Source organism: Meriones unguiculatus, chromosome 11, assembly GCF_030254825.1.
Source record: "Meriones unguiculatus strain TT.TT164.6M chromosome 11, Bangor_MerUng_6.1, whole genome shotgun sequence".
NCBI classification, from domain to species: Eukaryota; Metazoa; Chordata; class Mammalia; order Rodentia; family Muridae; genus Meriones; species Meriones unguiculatus.
The window spans coordinates 84,064,867-84,086,247 of NC_083359.1; the positions used below are offsets into that span (position 1 = coordinate 84,064,867).

A 21,381-nucleotide genomic window follows, 5' to 3' on the forward strand; every position below is an offset into this window, starting at 1 on the left:
TACCCTATTCATATCCTTTGGTTCTCAGCGACCTAATGAGGTGCTTGGAGGAAGTGATAGTCACAGCTTTTGGAGTGAACACTGGATTAAAGTGCAATAAGGCTAGCTTTGCCTTTAATCCTTGGGCTGCCTCAGAGTTTTTATTTCCTCATTGTGAAGTAGGTCAGGATTATGGTGACAGAAACATGCCCAAAAAATTAATGAAGAAATGTTTGCAAATGATTCAGACACAGCAGTATAAAAAAAAATAACAAAGGGATGAGACCCAACTGAATTTTTATGAGCTCAGTGATGTACATATTATTTTATTTAATATTCTATATGTTAATCTATGCCAGGTTTGTAGACACCAAGTGTGTCATTAAAGTTGTAGTTTCTTCTATGCCTTCTGACACAGAAAAGAGAATTTTACCTGCTAGACTCAGGTTCATAATAGACTGGTAAATGGATTTTTGCCTTTTTTTAAACTGTTAATGACTTTGTTTAGTATAGTCCTTATATCAGATTTTATCATTGATATACCCAGAACTCACATATACACACAAATACAGATTTCACATTGCTCAGACTAAGCTTCCAACCCTAAGAATGAAATGTCTCTCTGGTCAGTGTGCTTCTTGGCTGTTGGCTCCTCCTGAGTGATCCTTTGTGTTTTATATCCCTGGTTAGTAAAAATAAAAAGTCGTGACTGTTTCTGTTATTACCCAGAAACAAGTAAACCAAGGGATGTAAATGGCCTTATATTAAATTAACATTATTGAAAATTAACATCCATTTGATGGGATAAAATGTTTACTAAAAGGCTTTTCATTTTGCCAAAAATATTGTAAATGTGAAGAGATTTATCTTATCTGTACTTATCTGTTTTCCCCTCTCTCTCTTGCTCTCACATTCACACACACACTCAGTGTAACAAAAGCAAACAAAACACATACAAGCGTTCACACAAACACAAGCATACACAAACCACTTTGGAGCTACTTCTTGTTTGAAACCACATTGCGTCTGAATAAAATGTGTCTCTCCTTCAACCAAACTGGGATAGACTGTTATAAATTTTCCTTCTCAAATCCAATTTTTCTTTTGTGTCCTGTATCTCCAACTTGATAATTTCAGATATCCTTCTTGATTTTATTATATGTAAAATTAGTGCAGATGCCAAGGACATATCACACATCACACACACACACTTTATCAAAGATTCCAAAATTTAATTCAACATGTTAAAAGCCCATTAAAGAAAAGATTCTCATCAGACGAAGACAGGCAGGGTACTTTCCATTCTATATATGCTTTCCATCCATATATACACACACATATATGTACATGTATGTATACTATTTTCTCCTGAAGAATATTGAAGCTATTCTTAATCTTGATGGAGTTCAATTTATAAATCTTAATGAAGTTTTTGCATCTAAGATGTCTTACTTAAAGCCCAAATGGTTTTCTCATTTTTAGTTTAGTTTATTACTAATAACTAATAATAGTGAATTTTGTTAACTATGAAGCTAATGTTCTCTTCCTGAAATGTCTTACTTGATGTAATGTTGTTCATTTTATATACTGTTAGGTTATATTTTTAATTTGTTAAGAACTTTTGTGTGTGTATATGTGTATTAGGGATATTGATCTAGATTTATTTTTTTTGTGGTTTTAAATTTCAGAGTGATGACAGTCTCATAAAATTAATCAGTGAGCAATCTGTCTTTTGCATTTTTCTGTTTTGTTTTTTTTTTTTTTTTTTTTTTTTTTACATAATCTGTGTCACTGAGTTTTCAAGTTTTTGATGGAATTCATGTGCGAGGCCATCTTGGCTTTGAAGTTCATTGTGGGAATGTTTTCCCCTTTTCTCTAGTCCTGGGATTAAATACAGGGTCCCGTGCATGGTAGGCCGGCCCTTGGCTACACTCCGGAACCATTTAGGATGTTGTATTGGTACAACCCCCTATCTCCTTACGTTTCTTTATTGTCAAACACTTCAGTTGATATTGTATAAAACCCGTTGGTTGCTGTACTACAATAGGTAAGATTTCACACCCCTTACAAAGCCCGTTAAACTATGTGTAGCCTGAAAGTCTATGTTTATGCCTTTTCAACTTCCCTTCTATTTCCCCCCTTATCTCAGAAATCCCAAACTTTAATTCAGCATGTGAAAATCCCATTAAAGAAAAGATTCTCGTCAGAGACAGACAGGCTGGGTAGTTTCCATTTTATTTATCCTTTGAGTCAAATGAGCCCGGATGCATTTCATAACTGCCGGAAGGAAAGGAGGAGCCATGGTGATTACGTGTGCCTCCTTGCGTTTGTGCGTTGTACTCAGTGACTACGCTTCTAGGCTGTACTCTGGCACCTGACAGAAATTATTATTAATAAACCGTGAGCAAAACAGCAAGAAAGAGCACTGGCAAGAAAAGCATTCTCAGCAAATCGTAAAGGTGACGGGGTCTCTGCACTTCACCGACAACCCTTGTCCTGGTTGGCTTCACTGCCCGCTTCCATTGGGTCAGGATGGCATTTCTGGCTCCATCCCACTTTCCCGGTCCCATCAACCGAAACTGGTATGGACTACAAGGGCCAAAGTACACCTCCAGGGCCAGCTGGGGATCAGTCAGGAAGAGCCAGGGTAGGTTAGGCTTGGCTCCAATGAAGGAGCTCAGTTCATCCATGTATGTGATGTAATCTGTCTGCAGAGTGTGGCTCTGGCCAAACCTGAGGACAGAAAAACAAAACGGTCATCACAGCTGCAAACAGAGCGTTAATTCTGTCATTTCTGTCTCCTGCACATCACATCCATTTTGCCAATCTTAGATACTTATGCAAGTTTATTTGAAGTTTAGATTTCGCATAGTTTCAATGCTGCTGGAGCACAGTAAGAGAAATCATGTCATCCACATGAGCATGGCCTCATGTGACTTAAAGAGTGGATTGTCACGCATCTAACTTATGGAAAACTTCAGGCTGTCAACTCAGCCTTCAGACCTCAATTGTCTCTCCATTTCACCACTCGTTTCCTGGAGGGCAACATCATTCTCCCTTCAGTTTAAAAGGGCCCAAGAGTGTTTTCTCACCTCATGTGGATCAGCTACAGCCGGAGTTAGAAAATAACAAACTGATACTGATGGAAACATTTTAAAAACCTCATCGATGCTTTCTGTGTAGAAAGAAAACTTTAGAACTCATTTGATCAGCAAGTGTAATAGCTTACCACTTGAGTTTCTTGCCCATTTTCTCATCAATGTCATCCATCATTTCATTTCTAGTTGGCAGGGTGCATGTGTCTGGAAAAAGTATATCAAAAGAAACAGCCAAAACAAGACAATGAAATTAGATTCTTTCTACAGCACAGAATGGAATTCATTACTTAAGAAACAAATCCCTAAAAAGTGTTTGAGTGGCTACCTTAATTTAGCTAAGTGAAGTTTTTTTTTTTTATTAGTTGAGCTCATTATAACAAAGTGATTTTTATTTAATAAAAATGTTTTGTCTTGAGAAGATCTCCCTTTGGTGTCATTAGTCAAATGACAATTCACAAATACAGAGAGACATCCGAGAGGTAAATGCACCTGTGGGGATGGAAAAGCTGGCCTGTGTGCATGGTCACAGCAGAGATGTTCGTCCCAGGCCACAGAGGAAGATGATGTAGCCAGCCTTGATGAGACTAGGGTATCTGACCCTGATAGACTAGGGTCAGATGGAAGGGGAGGAGGACCTCCCCTATCAGTGGACTTGGAGAGGGGCATGGGAGGAGAAGAGGGAGGGAGGGGGGGGTTGGGAGGGAATGATGGAGAGGTTACAACTGGGATACAAAGTGAATAAAGTATAATTAATATAAAAAAAAACAAAAATAAAAAAAGTCCATGGTAAGTGGAGGAGATAATGAGAGGAGATACAGGATTCCAATGTCAGCCTTCAGCTGGGATGACAGAAAAGCATTTCTTCTTTTCTTTTTCTTTGCAAACTTCCCCACTTGTGACAGGCTATGCGTTCCTCACCTCTGTAACAGTGGAAGAAGGTTACTATGACCCTGTGGTGCATGAACACCACCTAGAAACCGCGAGCATCTTACTCCTAACGTCCTACGGCTGCTATTTACTGCGCACTTCACTAGAGGGAGGGGCGTTCAGAATGTTTTGTGTGCTTTGGAGTTGTGATCTAAGTAAGTGGTAAGGCAGACCTTCACATGCCGCAGCCTATGGCTATTTGTTAAATGAATAAAAGATGCCCTATGTTTCATGTATGTTTTCTCAGTAAAATTTTATGCTCTGACTCACTGTTGGGCTTTTAAGAATAAAAGACAGGGGAAGCATTTTTATAGGAGAGTGTCCTTATTCAAGATTTTATGATAGAATACCTTTAAATAATCATATTTCAGAGCACATTTGAAATATAAGTATACATATTCATTGTGGTTTTTTAAGGAAGTTTAAACTTATGCTATGATTTTAATATTTTGCTCATTGTAAGTTTTTGTGAGTAGTATGTTAGAGAGGTTGTATTTATGTTGGCTAATTTTTTTCAAAACATTGAATAAGAAGATATATTACATAATCATGATGGGTCAACAGTATTGGAGCAATTAAATTTGTGTATTTAAGTCACTGCCTCTCTCTCTATGTCCCCAAAAGAGAGTTCTTGCAGCCGCTTGAGACCATGCGGTCTACAGTAGAGAAAGAGAAGGGAGGGGGACACGTGAGAGGGACATGATGTTGACACAGAGGTAACAGCAGGTCTCTAGCTTGGCCCCAGGGCCCCTTCAGGATTTGCACTGCAACACTGTCGTTTCCTCGCTGTTGCCTTTATCTCACACAGAACCTCGCAACCTCCTTCCAGCCTCGCTGTCGCTGTCGGAAGGTCAAGCTCTTTAACGCAGCTTAGTAAGGCCCTCCACGCTTTTGTTTCTCCCTCCGTTTCTTGCCCTTTATTTATTTAAAAAAGTTCTGATTCTTCAAACATTCAGTGTGACTCCTCGCTTTATTTACGTTGTTTTTGATGAAGTAAATCCTGTGCCAGTTCCCCTCACCAGAACACCCTAAACCGTCTGCTGTGGTAGCATTCCCTCCCCGTTCCAGTCCCGTCTAGGTCAGGTTGCACGTCTGTCTTGTTCCCGGTGGATCCCTAGCGCAAGTCATCAGCTTACAGCAGGCAATTATGGCCTTAGTGAATGAAAAACAGAACGACGCACGTACTTGTAAACACTTTAGCAGCCCAGCGCGCCTGCAGGTCAGCTGTGGGGATGGCGGCACCGAGGGACTGCACCAGGCCAATCACTGCCAAGGTCGGCTTCTCCAGTTGAGGAGGGAAGATGCCCTTGTTCAAGGTGACCTCGTTGTTTCTGCTTCTGATGATGGAGTCCTCCAGGAAGGGGTAGGCGTATCCATAGCCCGTGGCGAAGATGACGCAGTCAATGGCCTCAAACACGGTGCCGTCCTCAAACACAGCGGAGGTCTCCGTGAACTTCGTCACGCTGGGCTTGATGGTCACCGTGCCACACAGGATGCGGGATGGGAGCTCATCGTTGAACACGGGTTCTTTCCGCAGAGGACTGTGCAGATGTGAGAGGCAAGCACCACGGCTGTAACAGCCATTTCCACGAAATCCCTGCAACAGCCCACACCACGTCAACCAGACTTGGACAGTTCAGGACCAGCACGAGGGCTCCGAGAGGCTCTTTTCGTGTGAAAATTTCTTCCCTGTTTGCGAACATTTCTAAGGATCTATGTCTGAAATTTTCCCGTTGCCTTTTGAAACTTACAATTATGTGTAATTTTACTCCTTAGAGACTCGTCAAATAGATGAGAATAAAAAGTAATTCTAGATACAACAAACTAGTTAATACTATAGATTCTAAAGCTAGACAGCACAGGTTAACAGCCATATCCCTTACTAGCTGCTGTGGCTCTCCACTCATTTCTCTAAGTGCTTAACTGGCATATGACAGAGTTGTCCTCACAGAGATGTCGTCACCGAATGACTAGCTACTAAAGCAGCAGCCAGCACAGACAAGAACATTACATCTTAACTACCATTAGAGACTGAAGGCTTTGCATGGCAAACTCAGATTTCTGATGATCTTACCACCACGTTCCGTCTTCTTTCATCAACTTTGTGTTTACAAGGAAAGAAATCACCTTTGCTATTGTACTTTTGCCAAAATTCTGGCAGTGAATTTTTTTCTTTCTTTATGAAACATTTCACGTTGACCTAAGTTTCCTTCAGAGAGCCTGGAATTTTCTCTAAGTATTTCACATACATAAAAACACTGTGAATCTTGGTCTTTATCTTTGTATTTCCACACTGTTATTCCCCTATGTGACTCTGTCCCCTCTTCCTTTGCCTTATAAGGTAGATAACAAGTAGATCACAGCATACCTGTTTTCTCTCCTTATTCTCTTCCTCACCAAGGGAGGAATGAAAAGGTGTCAACTGTAATTTAGGGCCCCTGGAACCCTGTCAGGGAGGGAGCTTAGTTCTGAGAATGAGTGAACTTCCAAAACAATTTTTTTTTGTCTAAATGGTAAAGTCCCGATATAATTAAAACCAGAACAAATTTTGGAACTTTTGTTATGTAAAACAAAACTCCAAATGTACAAAATCTGTATTGCTTTTTCTTGAGAATCACAGCAGTTCTTATGTCTGGGTCGGATAAGTTTCCTGGAAGGCAGCTTTGGCTCTTTAAATCTGGCATTTAGTGTTCTGATTTACAGTCCCTCCTCACTCTTCCTTAGCATGCTTCTCTAAACAAATGACATGTTTTGGCTAGCATAGGTCAGGAGGGAAATTTTTACTGTGAAACGTTTCTTTTCTCATCCACCAAACGTTCAAACACACTGATTTTTCTATCTATAACCCTTCCCTAGTTAATGTGTATTGAGCTATGTCTGCAAAAGAAGTAAATAAATGAATCTTAACTAATTTCACAGGTCACATTAGTGCTATTAAGCTCCATTCCGTGCCTCCTGATTGCGTCTGAAATATGCAGGGCACTACAGGGGTTGCCCACTTTTGTTCTGCGTGTCCTACTTGCCGAGACACATCCATTAACAGTTCTTTGGTAGGTATTCCTTAAAATCACATTAGGTAATGTGAGGCTAAGAAGAACCCATATTTGTAAGTTTAAAATGGAAACTGATTTTGTTCAGCCCTTCAAGTCCTCTGTGATAAAGTGTAGCTAATGGTTCCGTCTATCAGGACAATCTGTTTACCCAGTCCAACCCTACTTTGCCTCTCCACACAAGTTTCTCCACTAATCTCTAATCTGCACATGATCTTTGGTTTGAACTGTGTCAGCTGAGAAAAATTTAATTTAATCCCATTAGATCCAAGGGATAATGAGAAGAACCAGGTAGAAATAAATAACCTGAGCCAGTACTCTCCTAGACTGGATGATAAAATATGTATTATTTGTCATACCCATTTAAAGGCATCAGGCCATAGTTCTCATGCTTAAACCATGTGTTCATCTTCTTGACGTATAACCAGTCAGAGACAAATGAAGGAAGGATATGCCGGAGGAAGGTTGAGAAGCGGGTAACATATACCATATCCCAAGGATACCCATCATTCCAAACCCGGCTCATGACCCAGGAACCACTCCTGGTGCTGATAATGACCTGGTGGAGAGAGGCAATGGAGATTTCAACATCCTTATGTGACAAATAAGTAAACACAAGAGATCTCTGGAGGCGTATCTATGTTTCCTTCAATATCCTCTCTAAGAGGCGAGTCTAGATGAACACGCCACATTTGCAGCTGGGAGGAGGAGGCAAGGGTCCTCTCTCACCACCCTGTATAGCTGTTCAAAGAATAATAATTGTTCCTCTGGTATAAGCAGTCTCTATAGCCAACGGTGCTTCGTTTAATTTGTATGTGCTCATCGATTAAGATGGCTGGTTAGGTAGAGACTAGTCAACTCAGTGAGCCCTAATAGCACTTGATGGGAGAGGAGGTTGGGTTGAGTTGGGGAAATGAAGCTAAATAGTTAGCTTAAATTAGACTGAGGGGATTCCACAGATTTAAGCGGAATCTTAGTCCCTCCTCCTCCTGTCTATTCGCTCCTGCACATGCGCACAGGACATCTGTTCGTCCCAAGCCACGCAGGCCATCTCAACCTGGTATGTTTACCATCTTTCTGATAACCTAGGGAGATTCTGAGTTACACTGAAAAAGCTTTCCTTGCATTCATTTAGGAGTTAACTTAGTATCCGCTTGCTTAAAAAGATGATGAGCTTCTTCAGGGTCTACGTGTCGTAACTTGATTCCCCCGGAAGTTTTCCTTGATTTTATCAGGGTTAAGTTAGGTTCTCTGTTCTCGGTGTTGTTGACACACCCAGTTCCACTGGGAGACTCATCACTGCCTTTGGAGATGGCTCACGCACCTATCACCTCGTCTCCACCCACTGATTGTCTATTAAAGTCATGATCCAGTCTAACCCTTGTCTTTAATTTGAGGTTAACGTAGTTGTGACACACAACAGTGCGCAGCATTTGCTGAATCCTGGCTTCAGAGTGAGGGAAGGAATGAACGAGGGTAAAAGTCGGATCATGTGATGCTCCAGAACTTTAGACTGCACGGTAGTATGGTTCACCTGGTAGATGGTAAGAAATGCTGTTAAACAAATAAAGATGGCCCAACTAAGAATCGAGTCATTTGAAAGTTATTGGAATATAAAATCAGAACAAAAAATGGTTATGTGTCCATTTATACACACACTCAGACATCTGCCTCAATTTCATCAGAACAAACTTCCTCATATCAAGGAAGACTCTGGCTTCCCTCCCGGAGAGAATGGCTCATTTAAATCCTCAGGATTGGAAGGTCCCATAAAGCAGCCGATATGCTTGGAAACATAATGGCATATTTCTATTCTTGTTTTACTTTCTAAACCCCGTGTGTCACATACCCGTGTAGCCACACGACTGAGCTCAACAGCGATGTCGGATGCTGAATTCCCCAGACCAATCACGAGGACCCTCTTCCCCTGGAAGACTGCTGGGTCCTTGTAATCCCGGCTGTGTAGGCACTTGCCTTGGAAGTGCCCCAGGCCTAAGTCAAGTTTCAAAAATTAGAAAACTCAGTTTTTCACACTTAAAAAAAACAAAAACAAAAACCCATAGTTGAAATGTACTTACTCTTTTAGTAAATTTTGCCAATAAACTCGTCAAAAATTATTTTCAGGGATCTTAAACATTTTAAGATGTTATGATTTCCATTTTAATAATAAATAACAGCAACAACAACAATAATAGCAATTTATTAAATACTATCTAAAGCAATAATAGCAATTTATTAAATACTATCTAACGGCTATTTCATCTGCTAAATGCTTAGTCTGTTTTAACAATTTACTGGCAATGACATACTGCTATCTGTGTTGAAACACAAAGAAATTGGCACAAAGAGCCTGGGGAGACAACATACTCACAAAACTGCTTGCCTTGCAAGCGTGGGGCCCCGTGTTGACCCCAGGAGCCCATGTTTCAAGAAAAAGAAAAAAAAGAAAGAAATTTGGACAAAGAACTTAAATATAATAAGGAGTTTTACCTGGGCATATTGACACCATATATACAGAACCACAAAACATACTGCCTGTTCATATTTTAACCTGTTCTTCATGAACTACGACCACCTTTGTCAAAGAAGGAAGGGAGGGGGAGGGATGGAGAAAGAATGGAGGGAAGAAGGAAGGAAAATAAGGTGGAGAGCAGGAAGAGCAGGAAGATCTGTGTGTATTTATTTCTTCGACCTTTTCATTTTTGGACGGCAACTGTCCTGTTTTGTTGTTGTTGTTGTTGTTGTGTGTTTTGTCAACTTAACACAAGATTGGGTCATTTGGGAAGAGAAACCTCACTTCAGCAAATTCCTCCATCAGATCAGCCTGTAGGCAAGCTTGGTTAACGGTTGATGTGGGAGGGCTCAGCCCACAGTGCGCAGTGACACCTCAAGGCAGGTGGTTCTGGCTTGTACAGCAAAGCAGCTAAGGGACCCATGAGGATGAAGCCAGTAGAGAGTATTTCTCCACGATCTCTGCTTCAGTTCCTGCCTCCAGGTTCCTGCCTTGAGGTCCTGCCCTAATTTCTCTCCACAGCAGACTATGAACTGTATGCTGAAGGAAACCTTTTACTTCCCAAGTTGGTTTTGGTTTCTGTCACAGCAACAGAAACGTGAAGACAGCAACTCCATGTGCTGCTGCTGCTACTGCAACAACCACTGTCACTCACATACAAACACGTGCACGCACACTCATGCAAACACATGCACACACAAACATACACATCCCAGGCACACACATGCACGCCTCGAAACATACATTCACGCACGCATGCACACGTGCACACAACACTGAGATTACTAAAATTCACTTGCAAACTGTAAATGAAGATGAAAGAAGAATCTTACTCTAGTTTTCTGGCAGAGCCCCACATTTTTGAATATGAGTGTTCAGAGGCCCCATGTCTGTTAGGACTTATGTTTGCATTACCATCCGTAACACAAGAACATGTGCCTGTCTAACTCTAATTTGTGCAGTCTTTGAACTTCAGGGCTTAGGGAACAAGTTATTATATTTTTTATATCATCATACATACATTTTTTTTCTTTTGGATTTTCTGATAAACACAGTTATGGTGGAAAGATATGATTCAACGCTGGATATTTGCCTATAAATCCCCTGATTATTCTATATGTTTCAAGCTTACCAGGAAAAGAGTCAGTTGGCATATTAGGGTACACATGATGCCCTGAACAAATCATCACAGCATCAAAGAGCACAGACTCTTGATTCCCATCTTTCTCAGTAACGACCACCCATTGACCAGTGGCCAAGAAGCTAGAACATTTCTGTATGCTGGAAACCAGGGTCTGGAAGAAAACGAGAAAAGAGTTCCTTCTATTTGTGTGATTCTGTTTCTTCTTTTCTTGCAGTCTTTTTCTATAGGGGAAATAATTGATATAAGATGATTTAGTCACCGGAAAATATATGAAAAGGCAGCAATGTGGGGTCACAGTACATCTTCAGGGAGTCTTGAACTCTCACACAGAAAACAGCTCCTGAGAGGTTATTTACTATTGAACATCTAAGAAGTTGATGTAGGGTAAATAACACTTGGGCATTCTTATGAGTGGTACCATGTAATGAATCAATGTCACATGCTTACATCTGTTCTGCAGCCTTCTCTTTCTGTGACCTCATCATCCTCTACCCACTCAGTAAATATAGCTTTGTCAACCTAGGGTTGACCCTAGGTCTCTTTGTGATCTGAACAGATAGTCTGGAATCATGGTCAACTTCTGCAGCACAAATGCCAATCTATTTTGAGCCTTGTTCTCCCTCTGCTATCTGTTCTAGCTTTCCAACAGAGAAGCCATAGCGCTTCTTCCCATGAAGTGCATTTCTACTTGACCTGTATTTTCTCCCCTGGCTGTCTTTGACTTTCCTAACTCCTAGAGCAATGGCATGAGCCTCCCTGTCACCTAAGCTTCATGTTTACATAAACATTTACCTCAAAATTAGAATGTGGCTTTTATTCATTCCGTGACTTCAAATACTGCCTTGCTCCCAGATCTTATAAAACTGTGAAGACTGCTTTCTACAGCCAGGCTGCCTTCCAGCTTCCAACTTGCCACATGAAATGATTCATTCTGCTTATAGTGGTGGTCTTTTGATGGGACCACATTGATTCCGTGTCTCTGCCTCAAAGTTATTTTTGGTGCTTTCCAGTCTCATTCATGGCGATTGAGCACAGGGCCTTACGTGTGCCAGGTAAGCACTCTAGCATGGAGGCACGCTCAGGTAATTCCTTATCTCTAACTCTACAATTGAAAGTTCACAGAATTTTGTCCAATTTCCTTGATTGGTTCTGCTTTCTGGGACAGAGACTGCTAATTTCTTTTCCGGTGCCCATCTATTTCTTTCTTACTAACCGCACCTGGTTTTATTTGCAGTGACTGAGCACCTAGCCATGGGACCCGGTCCACAGGCCCTCATGTAACAGCAGTAGCCTAGGAGACATAAGCAGATGATGCTTCACAGGCTTTTCAGCAGAGTTTGTGGAAGTGAGCTGATGAAGCAGGGAGGACACCCTTTGGCCGGCTCCCTCCATCCTTTCCCATTTTCCTCTTGCCTAGATGTTCTAGTAACTGTTCTGAACTTTGATGGTGCAGCTCCAGTTGAACCCATCTCAGCCATTATTTATATGGTTGGAAAATAATCCTTGGGTTTTAAAGCTGCAGACCACATGGATCTCTAGGTGCTCCTTGATCATAAAAAGCATACCTCCCTACTCACTGGTTCTGTGTTCTGTGAGTCTAGAATCCGGTGTTTTCAGATGGGCAGAGAATTATTTTCTCTTAATTGTACTGGTGTTGCTCACTTATCTAAAACATTTGCTAAATGCATTTTAATCTTTCTTTCCCAACATGCTGACTTGCTTTATGATTTTCATAGTATTATTTTTATAATATAAAAGGTAATATTGCCAGATGGTGGTGGCACATGTCTTTCATCCCAGCACTCAGAAGGCAGAGGCCAGTGTATCTCTTTGAGTTTGAGGCCAGCCTGCTCTAAAGTGAGTCCAGGGCAGCGAGGACTATATAGAGAAACCCTGTCCTGAAAAACAAAATAATAATAATAAAATAAAAATTAAGAAAGTAATATTTAAAACATGATTAGACAGCTTTAAAATATCCTCCTTTTATTTAAATTTTATATGCATATTGGGTTTGTTCTCTCTGAATATTACTTTTGATCTCCAATTATATTAAGGTTTCTTGAAGAATATTAGGATTCTTTTTTTGTAAAAGGATTTCTTTTATAATTAGTTCTCTCCCTCCCTCTCTCTATCTTTCCAGCCCCCACCTTGCCCTCCCCTGCCATGTGTATGATTGTGTATGGCTGGGGTAAGTATAGCTATCTGTGGAGGCCAGAGGTATCGAATTGCCCTGGGGTTGGAATTAAGGGTGGTTGTAAGCTGACTAATACGGGTGGTAGGAACAGAACTGAGGTTTTCTGTAAGAGCTCTGGGCCACCCCTCCTTTTCTCTCTCTTTCTTGCTTTCCATATAACAACAGCACGGTATAAGCATGTATCAGGAGCTTGATTAATGTTTCTAAGATATTACTGCATAAATCTAGGCAATTTATGCCATTTGGAATCCCACCAATACACGAACAGATGGAATGAGTAGATAAATGTAGCAGAAGAACATCTGGAGGCAACTCCTTTTTTTAGTCCTCTCCAGTTGCTGGAAGCTGTTTCTTTACTTCTCAATAAATCTTGCTCGTTTACCCTTTAAAAAATTTTAAAAAACAATAGCTAGAAATTTTAATTTTAACTATATGTATTGCAACTACCCCAGGGAAAGTAATTATGTGAATACAGCCCCAAGTCATAATTTTGTTGATTGTCTCCTTCATTTTTTGTGAGCACCTTTCATTTAATACTAATGAATTAAGACAGGGCTTTTAAACAAATATAAAATATTACTGCCAGTTACAAAAACAATGATTCTACTTCACAACACTTCTAAGACTCATTGAGAAGACATGTAATGGATTAAGTGGGTAAAGGACAGGGGTCATTTGAGTTGTTACTCTTCATAATGTCATACTTTCTAACAAATGCCACATTTGGTTGTACAATACATAACTCATAGATATTGTCACCGTAGGACTCTAAATATAGACTAGAGAATTTTGGCTTATTTTCCAAGCCTGAGACAGTGAGGGTGGGAACTTTGCTGTGCTAGTATCTCTGTCTCCAGCATCTTCTAAAGCAGCGGTTCTCAACCTTCTTTGGAAGTCTCGTGTCAGATATCTTGATGTCATATATATATATATGTTATGATTCATAAAAGTAGTAAAATTACAGTTATGGGAGCAGCAACAAAAATAATTTTATGGTTGCAGTCACCACAACATGAAGAACTGTATTAAAGGGTTGAAGAATTAGGAATGTGGAGAACCACTGACTCCAAGAACCTTGGGATCTAAAGTATTTTAAGAGTTCCAAAGAATTGTGGGGAGGTGGCAGTTAGTGCATAAATGCTTTATAGTCTACCAGAACTACTGACTGGTGCGACCTCAAAGCACTTGGCACACCCTGCTTAGTGCTGTGTCCTTCCTTCTCTGACACCCACACAACACCAGTGGCACTGGGTACGAGGTCCTACCTCAAACTGTATATATCTCAGAAGGTCCTTCTTCTGAGCAAATGACTTGATGTATTCCTGGAGCTTGCTGTGGTGCATGTAGTTGGGGAAATCATCAGGATAAGGGAAGTCTGGAAAACACATCATTTCTTTGGAAGAGTTGGTGAAGACTGACTGGTAAATGCTGGCTCTTCCTTCCTCCGTGCGGCTCTAGGAAGAATAACAAATTAAGAGTTCTATTTTTTATTATTTTTCTTCAATGGCATCTCTTTCTCTCTCTCACTGGTCTTTTGCCTGTATATTATGGTTTCTGATTTTGTGTTTATATGTGTTTGTTTCTTCTTTTTTAACCTGATTTCTTTTTTTTTTCCCTGTTTGCTTTCTAACGAGAGAAAGAAAAAAATAAAAAAGGGTGTGGAGTTGGGTAGATGGGAAGCTGCAGAGGATATGGGAGGAGTTGGGGGACATGAAACCATAATCAGAATGTATCGTCTGATAGTCTTTCAATGAAAAATGCACGAAAAGCATAGTTCTCCTTTTCAGACGGAGAATAGAGAGCCCTTTACATGAGACTGTGCAGACTGACCCCTTTCCGAGTTAACCCTTTTTGCCTTAATTAGCCTAGCGTTAGTCCTTCCTTACACTCTCTCAGCATCTTCCTTCTTTTTCCTGTGTTACCACTGGCTCAGCTATGAGGCTCGCCTTGAAAAAACCAACAAGGATACAGCAGTCCAAAGGGGCATGTGGCTTTTTTTCTTGTGTGGTTGCTACATGGTTGTGAGCACCCTCTCCTCTGGGCACAGAACCCAGGGTTTAATCCAAGGTGGTTTATCCACTTTGATATACTCAAAATCACCAGAGAATCCACTCCCCCCACCCCAACTGGAGATCCCTGGGCTTCGCCTCCAAAATTTGGAATCCCTGCCTCTGATGTGTGGCCTGAGACAAGAAGTTGCAGAGGGTGATAGGATGGCTGAGACCACGCTGTGGGAAACTCTGCTCTGCTGTGAACGAGTTCTTGCCTGAGGTACCTTCAACTCCTCAGCTACGGGAGTCCACCCTACACATACACACACACACACACACACACACACACACACACACACATACACACTAACTCCCACTCCCACACATGCACATGCACACCCGAGGGAAAGCACAGGGCTTACAACACGTGTCACTTCTCTGCATTCCATTTAAAGGCCACTGTGTAATTGAAAAGCGGCTTCTTGTTGGGAAGCAGTCGGAAGCTAAGTTGAAAACAAACATTTCCTCCCTCTTGTGTGGACAGGATAAAAGTGTACACAGGGGGCTGCCTTGAAACCCTATTTCAAAGCGGGCAGCTTCAGCACTCCCGAGGCCTGAAGGAATTCTTATGTAACAGAGGAGAGGGATCCAGTGTCACGTTGCTGTAGGATTTAAGAGGCCAAGCTCTGCCTCACCCTGTCTAGCCTCTGGAAGATGAGGACAGAAGATCTAGAGAGGATCCTGAGGTCAGCATCTCTGGAGCGAAGTGCAGCCTGAGGCCTCAGTGCCTTTCTTCAAGAAGGGAATGCACCCTTTCTCTACTCAGGGTCACCATATTTCTCATACATTTCTAGGTTCAATTAAAAAAAAATCCTTTTTAAAGACTTGCTTGGAAATAATTGTGGAGGTCAGAAAAAGGGTGAAGGCTCTTGCCTGGGGCTCAGTGCCTTTCTTCAAGAGGGGAATGCACCCTTTCTCTACTCAGGGTCGCCATATTTCTCATACATTTCTAGGTTCAATAAAAAAAAAATCCTTTTTAAAGACTTGCTTGGAAATAATTGTGGAGGTCAGAAAAAGGGTGAAGGCTCTTGCCTGGGGCTCGGGGGGTCTGAGCCACTGTTGTTCCCTCACAGTGCTGTGTGTTGCCACTGGTGAGAAGATGAGAGATGGAGATTTCTCAGCTGCCCACTGAAGTGAGGGAGGGGTTAGTGGTGGGCCAGGGGCTGCCTACAAAATGCAAGCCTCTGCTCTGGAAAACAAGGTGACACGGCTTGGGGTTATCTTCAGATAAGTCCATGTGTTCTCTGCACCTTGATTCTAGCCAATCCAAACACGGAAAGAGAACTTGGAATTTTCTTCAGACACTGTTCTTCGAAAAGCCACTCTCTTGAACATTACTTCATGTACAAGGTGGTTTGGACCAGTCAGGAGGGAATTAAATTCCAGTTATGCCTCAGGCTGAGGGACCGTGTCCCAGAGCCAGAGTCCAAAAGCTGTGGGCGCATTATTAACACACTGCCAATCTGTTTAGGGCTTCGTCATCTCCCATCTTCTGCTCTAGGCCGTAAGTGACCTGAGGACAAGTCCTGAGGCAAATTCCAGAATGTTCTCTGTGTTTTTATCTGTCTGCCTTTATTGCCTCTCATATTTCATCTCTGCCTATCTGCTGAATTTTTGTTGGTTTAAATAAGTTCTCTCGCTCCAGTTTCGAAGTTGCTTTTCTCTACTTGCTTTTTCTTTTTCCTTCTCTCATCAACTGTAAATCATTCGTGCACACCCACCAAGCTTCTGTTGTCTTTATTACCCTAACTACACATTTGTTGACATAATAGTTAGCTTAATTTCTATGGCCACTGGTAGGTTTTTAATGTTTCTGAGAATAGCCTCACACCAAAGCACATATTATCATAGGACCCCAGACCCTAGCACAACTGCCTGCATAACGGAAGTACCATTCAGGCTGTAAAACTCAGCATGTGGACAGCACCACCTGCCAAAACTAAAACAGAGACCTAATCCATCGAAGTTCATAGAGTTCTGGAAATGCCTCAAAATGTACTAACCTTGCTTTTTTGCTTCTGTAGCTCTGCTCCTGGCTAAATGTTCTTTTTAACTGAAGTGTGTAAATCCAGAACATGATTTATTTATTTATTTATTTATTTATTTATTTATGCTTAGAAGCCTGCTCTGAAAAAGGCTCAGTGCTACACTGGGATCTGGAATGCCTCCTGTTGTCACAGGCTGGCTGATCAATACTTTCTATAAATACTTCATCCACACCCCAGCAGTCTTTTCTGGTGAATACCCTACAACGATATGAGCAGCACTAATGGCTTAGAGGTTTGCTTTAAAAAGAGCATGAAATTGAGGAGGGATGCAGGGGAGTTGGAGGGGGAAATGAGAAGTAGATATGATCATACTTTGCTGTATATGAGTATGAGATTCTTAAAAATAAAGAAAAAAAATGAAAACACCGGTTTCCTAGTGTGCTATTACTTGATGCTGTGCCCAGCACAGCACTCCACACCCTCAGGATGTATCTGTTTAGTAAATGCATGAATGCGTGAGTGATGAAAATAAGTTCTGGTTGCTCTGACTTTGTCGTTTTCCTTTTTTTTCTGGCCAAAATGATGCTAATCTACTGCTTGTTCCTTGAGAAAAATGCTCATTTCTGTGTACGACTATGTTCCCAAAATTGGGGTTATAACCTGCACCCCAAAAGTCAACTTCAGCCACCTGTTTCTCAACTGTGACAGCAAAATTAATAGTAAAAGGCAGAAAAAGGAGATTTAGTCATTGTGGCCATTGGGAAGAAGAATAATGAGATCCAGTGACCTTCTCCAGTCCATTTTTACAAGTCCTGAAGTGAGATGAAAGTTTAAACAGAGGATCAGGGATATGGAAATCTAAGCAATCCAGGGCTAAGTGGAGTCCTTGTTCACCATCCCTAGGCTTCAGTTTCATCACGCAAGGTGGCCTAGCAAGTGTTAGAAGCACTCGGTACTATTAAATCTCTTTTCAGAGAGATGGAGGCTTGAAGCAATTTTCCTCCTCCCAGCATGGGATATTCTTTGTTTCAGTCATCTGATAGATGGAGGATACACGTGTCTGTTCAGAATATATTCATTTTTCACTAGCAGTTGCCTGAATGTACCAAAGTTCAAGGTGCAAGTTCAAAGGTGAAGCCTGGTTAGTACTTAGATGGGAAAAATATCTCATTGTCAAACTAACCAAATCTTTTGAGGGTGTGGTGTCCTATATGAGCGAATGAAACTTAAAACTCACTCACGTTTAAATTCCACTGGGTTTCCATTTCTTAGAAAAGCACAGAGTGAAAAGTTCAGAATGATCAGGTTTCCGTCTTCCGGCACACCTTCTGCCCAGCAGGGACTCTCGGGATGAAGGCTTATATAACACGGTTTTCGAAAATTCCTGCCTGAGCATACGTCATGCAAAGTATACATCTTTTCTTAGACAAGGAAGAAGGGCTGGGGATGAGTGGGGAAGGCTGAAGTTTCAAGCATTTGTATGCATTCATTCACACCCCTCACTGGGACCCAGTAGAATTTTGCTGTGTGCAGCACCTGATGGAAAAGAGGCATTCTAGCTTGTGGATAATCAGAGTCTGACTTCGTATCTTACTGAAGTATCTCTTCTCGCTCCCTGAGGTGGTGATATGCTAACTCATGGATTCCTTTTTTGGATGCAGGTGACCCCATACCTCCTGTGTACCTTTCATAGAATGCGGATTTTTCTTGTGATATTGGTGTTGGCACATTGCCAGTAGGACCACAAGGTAGTGGGTACAATTCACAGACCATTCAGGGAATAGTACTCTGAAACTGTGTTACATTGTGATTTACTACATAGATCACTTTGATAACATCCTGAAGGATTTTTCTCCTGACTTCCGAAGACTTCAGTAGCTTTGATCCACCGAGCTGACAATAATTGAAGGCTATCTTGTCAACAACTTTCTGCCTGAGCTACTTAGAAGCGTGTATTTTATAGAATATGTACAGTTTTGAGTTATTATTCATAGCCTCCTAGTGAGGTCTGGGGGACCTAACTATAATGATAAAATTTCTGCAGAATAAAACAAAAGTGGGAATTAGTTGTATGACAATTTGGCTTATATTTTTTTATTTCACTGCTACTGAACTTTGGGTCACAGTCTGTGGCCCAAGTAGCCAGAACTGAGTACCTGTCCTCAATAAGCCAATTCGGGTAGCAAAATAAATAGCAAAAAGCAGAAAGGGGGAATTTATTTAAAGTGACTCTTGGGAAAATGAGCAGAGAGATCCAGTTACCCACTCCGCTCCAGTTTATCTTCAGGGCCCTAAAACGAGAGAGTGGTGTTTAGACAGAGGACCAAGCATACACACATATAAGTAGTTGTGGTCCCCTCCCCCCATTATCTCCGAAAGGTTGTAAATCTCTTTCCTCTGGGGAAGAGCCTCCTTGGTGAATGGCCCAGGCTTTTCTTTGTTCAGCTTGATCCTGGGGGAAATTCCAACTTCTCAAGGTTAACTGTTTTAGTAGTTTAGATAATTAAAGCGCACCTTAGAAAGTGCTCAGTTTTTCCAGGTTCTATCGTATACCTCATGGTCAGACTGTTTTCAGCATTACCTAACGAAAGGTTTTGCTATCAAATGAGTTTTTGTTTCTTTGCTATCGAAGACTTGTGGACTTAAGTTATGACTCCCTTCACTGGTAGAATGGAAGCCATCGATCCATGTGGAATGGTTGTGCCACGTGCTTTTCATCCCACTTGCTGGCACAAAACAGACGCATCCAACCTTCATGTGGCATCCAGCTGTTGCTGATGTGATTGTAGACAGTTGTATTATGATTTAATTTAAGCTGGTAAATGTAAAGAAAATGGAATTTTCTAGAAACTCATTTCCAGAATGGAAAATAAAAAATCTATGAGTATATAGCTCATGTCATACTTTTCATTTACAGAACAACAACAACAACAAAAACTGTAAATAATCTTGTGAGATGAAAACAGATCCATTCTAAATTAGTACTAAATTCTCTATCAGAGGGAATAGTTTTTTGTTTTTTGTTTTTTTTTTCCAGGTGGGCAAGAACCGAGACTGAGACAGAAAAAGATGGTTACAAGACAAATGTCGTGGATACACTATCTTCCAGCCCAAAATATGTATCAGTTACATGCAGTAATATTGACTGGAAAACTTAAGACAAAACAAACAAACAAACACCTAGACAAGCTCCTAGATCTGGATTTTAAAGCTTAAATGTTATATTTATATTGAAAATTTTATGGTCATATTGTTTTAAAGGCTATATGGCAAAGATCATATTTTTCTCCTCAGATTTAGAACTGACAGACAATCCAATAATCACACACACAATCAGCAGTTATAATAAATTTTTAACTCCCCAGAGAGGCATAGTCGGTCATTAAATAACACCCTGTTGGAACTTCCAGGCACATTAGACTTAACCTAATTTCCCATTTCTGTGTTTGACCTGTGAGTATTGAGCTCCAGCGTGTGGTAGACACCTTGCCTAAGGGCTTTTGCCTAGATAGCTGTTTACAACCTGGGTTTGAAATAGAACTCAGAATTTGATTCTAGTCCAGATTTTGCAAACTGTTTTGTTGATAAAAGAGGAATAAATGGTAGAATCTTTGCAAGTATACGGCAAGGTGTCAATGTATTATTTTTAGACTTACTGACTTTAGCATTCTATCAGCTTGGAGAACTGGAGTCCACCCTGGTATTGTGTTCGTGAGCTGGAGACTAGAACTGTAACACAGAGTCCTCCGCTTTCTCTGAGGACATCCTTTAAAGTTCACCTAAGCACAGCGCTGCTAGTGTAAAGCAGTTTTGAGCGAACCAATATTAGTGTGACAGGAGCCTAAAGACTTAACTTTCCAGACCTGGGGTTTTTGTGATATGTCTTTCAGGTCTGAAAGATGTGATTTTCAATGAAAACCATCTTTCTGCCGCCTGTGTCCCAGACATGCACCACTTACTGAGAATTTCCATAGGCCTCCAACATCGTCGCTCCTTTCAAAGCAGATGGGCTCCAGCCCTTCCTCCAGACAGCACCGTATTGCAGCCAAGCCACTGACCCCAGCTCCCACAATGGCCACTTTCTTGCCCATCATAGGGGGTATGAAAAATGTCTTCAGAAGAACGTCCGTTGGTGCTTAGGGGTTTTCAGTAGAAATTATTAGCCAAGTTTCGTGTGTCAGGATCCTCACCTTAACGGAAGAAGACACAGGTAGGTACACATTAACGGTTGTGTTCATTGTATACAATTCTGGTGTAGCAAGACACTAACCCTGCCTTCTTCTGGTCATTCCGTTTTCTTAGAAAGGATCAGGTCAGTGGCTTCCATGACAGATAGCACCGGGAGGATCACCAAACCAAGGCTCAAAAATTCCAAATGAAGCTTCAGTAGCTTGAAATTAAAAAATGGCTTCTCTACCAACTCAGAGATAAATACAGG

At 41.2% G+C, this 21,381-nt stretch overlaps 1 protein-coding gene across 1 annotated transcript; it reads right to left on the reverse strand.

Moving 5' to 3' along the window:
* Positions 1-2,198: 2,198 nt before the first annotated feature.
* Positions 2,199-21,133, reverse strand: LOC110565307 (putative dimethylaniline monooxygenase [N-oxide-forming] 6). The gene is made up of 8 exons (XM_021662959.1): positions 20,903-21,133; positions 14,170-14,358; positions 10,699-10,861; positions 8,904-9,046; positions 7,414-7,613; positions 5,190-5,545; positions 3,209-3,281; positions 2,199-2,712 (listed from the first exon to the last, which is right to left on the reverse strand). Exons 1-8 carry the CDS (start codon positions 21,035-21,037, stop codon positions 2,370-2,372), a joined length of 1,602 nt encoding a protein of 533 aa, XP_021518634.1. The 5' UTR covers positions 21,038-21,133; the 3' UTR covers positions 2,199-2,369.
* Between the last annotated feature and the right edge of the window lie 248 nt (positions 21,134-21,381).

Coding starts and splice junctions, on each gene's coding strand:
- LOC110565307 (XM_021662959.1), bottom strand. CDS start 21,037: ATGATGGGCAAGAAAGTGGCCATTGTGGGAGCTGGGGTCAGTGGCTTG. Junction 10,862..14,169: donor TGAGATATATACAGTTTGAG/GTAGGACCTCGT, acceptor GTTTTCTTCCAG/ACCCTGGTTTCCAGCATACA. Junction 3,282..5,189: donor GGCTGCTAAAGTGTTTACAA/GTACGTGCGTCG, acceptor TACTTTTTCCAG/ACACATGCACCCTGCCAACT.